The sequence below is a fragment of the Antrostomus carolinensis genome, unplaced genomic scaffold (genome assembly GCF_000700745.2).
Source record: "Antrostomus carolinensis isolate BGI_N321 unplaced genomic scaffold, ASM70074v2 scaffold8920, whole genome shotgun sequence".
Classification (NCBI taxonomy): Eukaryota; Metazoa; Chordata; class Aves; order Caprimulgiformes; family Caprimulgidae; genus Antrostomus; species Antrostomus carolinensis.
This window is the reverse complement of record NW_010286471.1, coordinates 25,955-35,206: the sequence shown is the minus strand read 5'-3', so window position 1 is coordinate 35,206 and position 9,252 is coordinate 25,955. Positions and strand designations below refer to the sequence as shown.

Genomic DNA, 9,252 nt, shown 5'->3' with positions numbered 1-9,252 from the left:
AGCACTATTGGAGACTGTGACTGCAGCTAAACAGGAGCTTGCTAGCATGGCTGAGTACTTCTGGAAGCCCATAAGCACTTCTAGAAGAACACCACTTTTTTGAAGGAAAACTCGAAGGGCTGAAAGGTAGACATGGACACAAAGGAATGAGTAAGATGGCTAAAAAAGGAATAACAAGAAACAAGCAAAAAGAACTTTTACAAGGTAGGAGGAACACACATTATTCTTCTATTTTAATATGCCATGTCCATTTCTCTTCGTACCTGTCAGATCCCAGAAGCCTGAATATCCTCGTATTATCAGAAATTTCTTGTGTGATCTAGACAATAAAAATAAGGTAAGTGTTTACATGTTAAATGCACAAGTGTTTTTTGTTTTTAAAATCAACCTAGAGAAAAGAACTGGCTATGACTGATGTTAACAATTTACTGCCGATTTAAATTAGCTGTTAACTTGAATTTAATGCAACTGTCACTTTTAAATGACATCCAAGAGCTTTCTGTAATTCCTGCCACATTACGTGAACTCCTCTGGTTCAACTGCAAGCACCACAGCAGGGCTCAGCACTGCAGAGCATCCGAGCTACCAGGGCAATTCACTTCAGAGCTGTGACTGAAATACATAGCTGTAGGCTGCAATTTGTGTCACTATAGAGTAGATAGCTAAAATGGGTCAGGTAAATCACACATAAAATGCATTTTGTTGAAATTCTGAATCACAGTAATGGTGCTGTAAGCTCATATTCTGAAAACAGAGAAACAATCTAATTTGTGGTACTTATGCCCACTGTGAAAAGAAAACACAGTATTTTGACAGTTCAGACTAGTGCCATCGAGCTTTGTTTACTGCAGGTGAATTGTACTTGTGTGATAACGTCTTTATGATCACATAAATACCAAAGCACCAAAGAGAAGATTATGCTAATCAATAAAGTCAACTGAAGCCCACTGCGTACTCCAAAGAGTGAAGTCACATCGTGAACGAGCAGCACTGCTTATAAAGCTCCTTTTCTACACAGCCACATTTCACATTCTTGAGGAAAAAAAAAAAGATTCTTCTCTTTCCCAGCTCCCAGTAGCATTAGCTGACTTAGTGAATTCACTGCTGGCACAGAGAAATTGCAAGAGAATTTTAATTCACAACAGAGAAGTTCTCCACTTTGTTAAGAAAATTACTTCCTGCTTGTTGTGGGGCTGAGTCTGCACGATCTTGGCCCAAATTTTGAGCGTGTTGTCTCAGAATTCACACAGTTCCCTGTTTCATTCTTCCCTCTCAATTAAACCACTGTGGAAGGGTCACAGTTGTGCAATCAGCTTAAATCATTCCAAATTACACCAACTGATATTGGATTAGGGAAGCTGAACTAATAATGTCTTCAAAGACAAATGTGCTGCAAAGTTAGGTTGGTCAGGTTTGGTTTTTGTCCTGTGTAACTGCTTCCTACATACTACATAGTATAAAATTCCCCAAAAAGTAATGAATATGGTCAAGATCTGAGGCTGGTAACACAGGCTTTTCAAATTACAGATGAGTTTTCTTAATAGCTGTGGCTAGTAGGTCAGCCAGGAGAGAGAAGGAATTTTAAAAGGCCTGAGAGCTTACCCTAGGTATGTACTACAGAGAAAAAGTTTTGGGTGGCTTGCTTTCTGCCAACAGCTCAGTTCTGCCTTCTGTTCTTCATTTAGGTGCTGGCTTCAGCTTGACAACAACAAAGCAAGAAGGCAGTGTTCCTTATGCTTTACATAAACAATATAAAGCATTTGCCTGTGCTGCAGCACTCTGGGGCATGTCCTCTAACAACTGGATTAGAGCTACTGAGTGCCAATGGGTGGAGGAAGCCACCGAGCCTTGCAGAACGCTGCTAGCAGGAGTCTGGAGTTGGCCAAGTGCCCAGCAGTGTCATCTCCTCCTCATGGTCTGTGCTAACAGCAGGGTGCTGCAGTTCACCACTATGATTGCTTGGGGAAAAAAGACAATCATGCCTGGGGATCAAACATGCACAAATGCCACAAGAACCATGTGCAGACTTGGAAATAAGTAGTCGTCTCACTCTAGCCTTTAGTCCAACTTCCCACAAAGAGCAGGCTTACTGTCAGCACAGATTAGGTCAACTGTGGCTTTGTGCAAATAAATGTAGTCTTTTAACAATGTGGAATATCTAAGATTGGCATGGGGTGAGTGTATGTGTCCCTTAAAATACAATTAGTCATAACGAGCTCAATTTCTCAGCCAGTGTGACACTGATGAAACAACTGGTGAAGTTTGTAAAACTTCTTTAATAACCAAATTAAGATACTCATTGAAATCCTACAAAGCACAGCATTTCCACAAACACAGATGGCACAAGGTTTGCAGCAAGGAAAAAAAAAGGAGTTGGGAAGGTAGTTAAAATAGTTTAACAATGTCTAAAAATCACGTCAAACTGCCTGGGAGGGGGAGAGGGGGGGGAAAAAAAGGACTACACAGAAATTTTAGAAAAAAATCTTGAGGTCAATCTGACATCTTCCTCCTGAGAATGGAAAATACTTCTTGTGAAAGCTGGGCACTAAAATCTTCAAAGTACTCATAAGCCAAGGGAACATGGGAGAGACTAAAAAACAATGGGCAACTCATTCAACACTGTGACAGAAAGCTAAAGCTCAGCACTGGAGTGTGCAACCCCTGGCAAAGCTCAAATTTTGGCATCCATGTATGACAGACTAAGAGACTGACACTGGTCTTCAAACCGATTTAAGGTGAAAAAGGTTAATGTTACCAAGAATTAGGCTTGGATATTTTCTATGGCATCACATCCTGGTCTCTTGTTGCTTTCTGCTTTGTATTTCAGACTTGACAGGGGCTCTTGTATAGCTTCACTGATTAGTTTGTAGCTTATGAAACACACTGAGAGTGAACTCTCCAGCTTCCAGGTCTAACCTAAATGTTTCACTCTTTTTCAGACCACCACATTACGCATTTATCCTCTACTTGTCTTTCCTCAGAAGCTAGAATTTGAAGCAAAATACAGTACTCACCTCATTTGATCTAAAACTCCTTCCTTGCATGCCGTGTTTCCAGAAGGCTAACACGCTGTCTTGGAGACAGACTGGTAACAAAGAACACTGGAATCAGTTTTGAGGCATAATGTCAACTTTTGCTTTTAAGGCCAAGAGCAATTTTGAAATTTGTGCACATATGTTTTATTGTATCACGTTCACCCACACAGACTGCAAAATGTCTCACAGAAATCGCTGACCCTGCCTCAAAACTAGCTGCATTTATATATTTATTTGTTTGTTTAATGAGCAAAGTTTAAAAATAGTCCTACCCAACCAGAAAAAGTTGTAAAACTGTTCTTCTGTCTAGTCCTAAATGTGTCCTATCCTTTGAATGGGAAAGCCTTCCTCATTCTAATACTAGCAGAAAATATATATTGAATTTTAGCAGAAAAGTTACAGGGATGCTGCAGTGACCTTTTTCCCAGCAACTACTGGCTAATGTGGTCCTTCTGCAACAGCAACGGCAGAGCCCTCTACTTCCCAGCCCTTCCCCTTGTCATAACAGTGGTGACAGACACCTGCATTTGAACCCTGTGAAAGGAAGCGGGTCTAGGGCCTTCCTCAAAGAGAGGGCACGTGTGGAGGTCCCCAGGAAGACTCTGTCCCACCTGCATCCAGCATCCTGCCTCTCGGCAGGTATGAAGGAAAGAGAGCAGAGCTCTCTGGAGACACGATCAGGCCAGAAAAGGACACTGGTAGCTTGTTTGTGATGAGCAGATAGAACTACAGCACATGCAGAGGTCCCACAGTAAGCAGCTTCAAGTACACATACTCCTTCCTTCCCCCAACTCCTAACCAGCAGGAGCCATAAAAGTAATATTTTCCATGACAATGTGTTTTTTGTCCTCTTCTCTGTGAAACATTATGTTTGAAGTGCCTGAATCTTTAAAGTTTCTCCTCAGAAGTAAATTCCCTCCAACTCCTCATTATTTTTGTTCCCACTGTTCCTCCTCTTCTGGTGCTGCCCTCCATCTGTGCACATCCTCTGTCCTCATCCCTCTTTCAAAAGCACACGATGCAATCCAGGTACATAAACACTGGAGAACTGTCAAAATAAATGTATTCTGTCCTTCTGTTTCACCAATCAAATTTATTCAGATTCTTCACAAGAAAACAGAATTTACATAAAGTGTGACACATCATATAATTTAGACTTTGAGCTGCTTTATAAAAATGGAGTATGTGAACACAAATGCAGAATGAGTTAGCTATGAGTGGGTCACAGAGTTGATGTAGGATGTGTTATGGTATTTCTTGAGAGGCTGAAGGTCTCTATCGTATTCCCAAAACATTTAGCCTGATGAGGAAAGCCTCCTGATTAGGCTAAATGGGTTATTACACCATTCCAATTGTTCCTAGGGAAACATGCTACACAGCATGCTGAACTTTTCACTGAGCTGCCTCACACGAAGTGAAATGTGCCAGGTAAGCGTTTCAAATGCCAAAAACTTGACAGGTTGCGTCTCTAATTCTGGACTGTAACAGTAAACAAGTTAATCATAGTTGGAAGGGACCTATAAGGATCACTGAGTCAAACTCCCTGCTCCTCTATCTACGACTAAACTACATGACTAGGAGCATCATCCAAATGCTCCTTGAACTCTGACAAGCTTAGAGCCATGACCACTTCTGCGGGGAACCTGTTCCAGTGACCGAGCACCCTCTGAGTGAAGCACCTTATCCTAACGTCCTATGTGAACTTCCCCTGACACAGCTTCATTCCATTTCCACACGTCCTATTGCTGGTCACCAGAGAGTAGAGATCAACACCTCCTCCTCCACTGTCACCCTTGAGGAAGTTGTAGACTATGATAAGGTCACCCCAGCCTCCTCTAAACTGACTGAACCAAGTGACCTCAGCTGCTCCTCCTAAGTCTTGCCCTTGAGACCTTTCACCACCTTAGTTGCCCTCCTCTGGACACGCTCTTATATTTGATGTCCTTCTTATACTGAGGTACCCAAAACTGCACCCAGTACTCGAGGTGGGGCTGCACCAGTGCAGTGTAGAGTGGGACAATCACCTCCCTCGATCAGCTAGCTGTGCTGTGCTTGATGGACCCCAGGACATGGCTGGCCCTTTTGGCTGCCAGGGCACACTGTTGGACTCATATTCAGCTTGCCATCCACTCAAACCCCCAGATTTTTTCTGCAGGGCTGCTCTCCAGCCTCTCATTCTTTAATAATTTCCCCATATAACCAGGATTACCTCATCCCAGGTGCAGTATCTGGCACTTGTTAAATTTCACACAGTTGGTGACTGCTCCCAATCTATCCAGATATTCAATATTAATAATGAAATCCAACTTACCTATTGATTCAATCTGGAAGTCAAATGTGAGCTCTGATGACAGTTTGCGGCTGGATTTTAACCTGCCTTGCAGATTCACAATTTTTATGCAGCCTAGACAATAAACAGGATTTGTCAACCAAGAATTAATCTTCAACATATGACCTAATTTTAAGACAGACAGTATGCATGTACATGCACACATATATATTTAGTTGATACTAAAACTTACAATCCAAACACACCAAAATGGTATCTCTCTCCAGCTGTGTTACATGTACAACACTTGTCTCTGTAGTGTCTATAAAAAAATGACAGTGTTAGTTAATAACAAATTACCATGAAATTTGAAATGGAAGCTCTAGAGATTGAGACAATTTAATGGGTTAGTGTGTTTTTATCTACTTAAAATAATCATCTTACCAGTGACATTTCTCTTCTCTTAAAGAGGCATGTCCACTTATCCAACATGTTGACTGTGACAGGAAAACTGAAGCTGTAATATTAAAGTATGGACTTAATCCAGCCTTTTCTGAGCCATATCACAAAAGCAAACTCACATGTACATTGTTCTCCCTTTATTATCTCTTGGTGTCATTTAATATTGCTGTTACCAAAAAAGGCAGATATATGAGACTGTCCACACTAAACCTGAATGCTGTTTCATTCAATTTTTCTTCTGCCTTTATTTCTAAATCTTACTAGGAACTTCTATATTAGTACTTAATTCTTGCTGCTATTTTCAGACTTTCCATCCCCAGATCTTCCATAAAGAGGGGATTATTTCCTTCTCTAAACTCTTAAAAGAAGAGTTACCTTCCTTCTCTTCTAGGTTACAGCTGCAGCAGTCTCCATCACAGCAAACAGGGGGATCTGACCCACAAGTGGTTAGTGGACACGTCAACTCAAAAGAGAAATGTAGTTTTGGCCCATTTATTTGTTAACATTACACAAAAAGGAGCTCTTACTAATTCAGCATTACTGCCAGCCATTCTGTAGGCATTCTTTCATAGAGAAAAGAGAAACTCATTAAATCTGTTATGGATGAGAAATTAGAGCATGTTACCTAAAATACAAAAGCAGCTTTCAGTTAAATAATAAAATCCGTGGTCCTCTTGAGAAGCAAAAACTCCTCAAGGATGATGGCTGAAACATGCTCCTTGAGATGGTCCCCCTATCTCTTTTCTGCTGTTTCTCTTGGAAGGTATAGCATTTATGATCTTAACCAATTTCCAATGCATGATCTTAACTAAAGGTGGATCTAGCCATGATGAAAGCATGCAACAGAAGGACTAGAGGATACACATCTACACGCAATGCGCTGGCTGAAGGTAACAGGAGAAGGATGGCAAGGGGAGAAACCCCCTGCAGTAAGTCTCTGCCAGCTAATTTTTTTTAAATGTCTTTATCAGACATTAACATAAAAAGGTCAAATGTCAAACAATGAAAATTACTATTGGATTGAAGCTATTTGTGACCATGTGGTACACATTTTCCTCATTTAAAATATGCTGAAAAATCTGTTTCATTGCATTGTCGCTCTCATGCCAGCAGGGGACAGGAATAAACCAACACAACATGAGGGTTTGAATTAGAGTCAAACGAACAGGAGAAAACAACAGAGACACAACATGAGAACACACAAATGATTCCAGAAAGCTAAAGAAGTATTTTTTGGAAGGCACAATGCAGTGTTAAATTTTCCACATTAAAAAAATAAAAAAGGAACTGGGAAGGGATTATTGTTCTTGTATTTACACACGGATTCAGACAATACTGAGAGAAGAATGACAACAGGACATTATGGGTCAAAGAATTTCTCATCAGCTTGCTAATTTTATGGACTCTAATGAAGTCACACAGTTACAGAAATAGATGCGTGTGTCTGAAATAAAATGCACTAACTCTGAAGTAGTTAAGTGCATTAATTGGCCTTCCACTGATCACTTTGTTTTTTTTGTAACTGGTTTAAACTGTGTCAAAATCTGGCGCGCTTCTCAGCAGCAAGAAAGTCAGCAGGCATTTTCCTAGTGGAAACTGCACTTCTTAGTGGTACACCATCAGCTGGACTCACACACATGTATATGCCAGCACAGGGCAATGTACAAATTCATTATGGATCAACAAGGGCTCTGTGCCTGGTAACAAGGAAGCTATTTACTGCTTCTAAACCTGCAAGCTATGACTGGGGTCTGCTCACTACCGTATCTAGGTGTAGGGAGGAGACCTTGCAACTCCAGGTAAGTAATTCTTTGCACACTTACTTGTGAAGAGAACTTCTACTGATGCTCAGATGGTGGCCTCCTCACTCACAGTGCCCAGACCAGTGACAGGCAGGTACTTGGTTTCCTGCTACCAGTGGTCCTAATCCCTTTCACTTTCCATAAACATTGGAAGAACAGAAATATGCTCTCTCCCAGCAGGAGACTGATAACACCATTTCAAACCCCACTGGCTTAGTGCAGAAGAGCCAAACGGCACCCACAGTGATGTTGAAAGAACTTGTTTAGAGTGCAATTCTACTAAAATCTATTAAATAAACATAAGTCAGTGCCAGGGTAGAGCACAGTACAGCACAGTGGGTAAGAGTCAAGTACAGCCCGATTTCTGGAAATGCAAGAAACCACAACTCCATCTTCTGCTGTACTCAAAATTTCAAGAAATCCAATCAGTTCAACAAGGAGAAACACAAAAAAAGTGCATGTGCAAGCAGGTACAACTCCTTTAAACAGAGAACTTACAATGATCACTTAGCCTTACTGATTTAATCATTAGTTTCCTCAGAGGTAACTACCTTCCTGGTGCTTCAGCTATAACAGAAGAGCAAGGAACATTTCTGAATGCAATTACAACAGCACACAAACCTGTTTCTGTAAACCATGAAGAGGTAGAATTTGGGTTGACAGTCTCAAACTTCACCACCTGGTTGAAGTCTCTTCCTCTACTGACACCGACACAAACTAAAGGGAATTCCTGCTCAGGGACTACCAGCATTTCAAACAATCTCAGTGGACAAGGTACAGGGAAATCTATGTGCTAGATTAAGAAACAAAAATAGATATTAGAAGGGAAACACGTGCAGTCTGAGTTGCTATTAGCTATTTAAATGGTATGGTAAATTTTACGGTATACATTTTGTAAAATTAAGTTTACTTCTTCAGATAATTGATTCAGTAATTGATCAATACAAAAAACCTGAGTTAATAAGTTTAGAAAGTCTTCATGCTGGTTCAGTTACAATAAGATAGCCTATCTCCCATCATGTGTGTCCTGTGCAGCTGCCCACAGGTGACAAGAGTGTACACTAGTCACCGCTCTCCCCGGTGATGCAGTCTCTAAGCCTTGTTTCCCAGGTTTATCAAGTTATAGCAGCTGCCTCTCTACAAACATGAGTCCACCCTGCTCCATCTCTTCAGGTGGTGTCAGATGGGGAGATAACAAGCATTTCTGAGCACGTCCAGTGTCAAAAAGTATAGAATAAGAGGCCACCTTCTCTCTGGTATAGGACCAAGCCCGCTGTTAACCCAAGTTATCACTCCACTCCACCCTATCTCAGTCTGCCAGCCAGAGATTTTTTACTGTGCAACTAAAAGGCAATGTTCACAGAGAAGTGGTGCTATGTTTTTTAAATAAAGTGCACCACAAAACCAAGAACATTCCTATAAATATTTTGAGTCAGTTAACAGATATTACATATTCAAATAGCTATTTTCAGCATAATTTAACAGAAACCAAGAGAAAAGTCTAACAGCTCAAGAAATGGCAAATACGCATTCCTAACAAGTCATTACAAGAGAAAAAGAAATGAACACAAGAGCATTTCCCCTTATCATAATATTACCTTGATTGACATAAATTTTTGCATTGGTTCAACCCACTCTAACAAAACAATGCTAGACTGTAGTGCTCCACAAAGGTACTTGTGGC

At 40.8% G+C, this 9,252-nt stretch overlaps 1 protein-coding gene across 1 annotated transcript in view; it reads right to left on the bottom strand.

The window, feature by feature from the left end:
• Positions 1–263: 263 nt before the first annotated feature.
• Positions 264–9,252, bottom strand: part of MAP4K3 (mitogen-activated protein kinase kinase kinase kinase 3) — a gene marked incomplete at both ends in the record, with an annotated part of 33,146 nt that continues 24,157 nt past the window's right edge. Inside the window, 6 exons of the mRNA XM_010171818.1 lie at positions 264–319; positions 3,015–3,085; positions 5,347–5,439; positions 5,558–5,626; positions 8,190–8,361; positions 9,167–9,252. The exon at positions 9,167–9,252 is cut by the window's right edge and continues 18 nt beyond it. Of these exons, the coding sequence (XP_010170120.1) occupies positions 264–319; positions 3,015–3,085; positions 5,347–5,439; positions 5,558–5,626; positions 8,190–8,361; positions 9,167–9,252 (547 nt within the window). The remainder of the gene's footprint in view (positions 320–3,014; positions 3,086–5,346; positions 5,440–5,557; positions 5,627–8,189; positions 8,362–9,166) is intronic.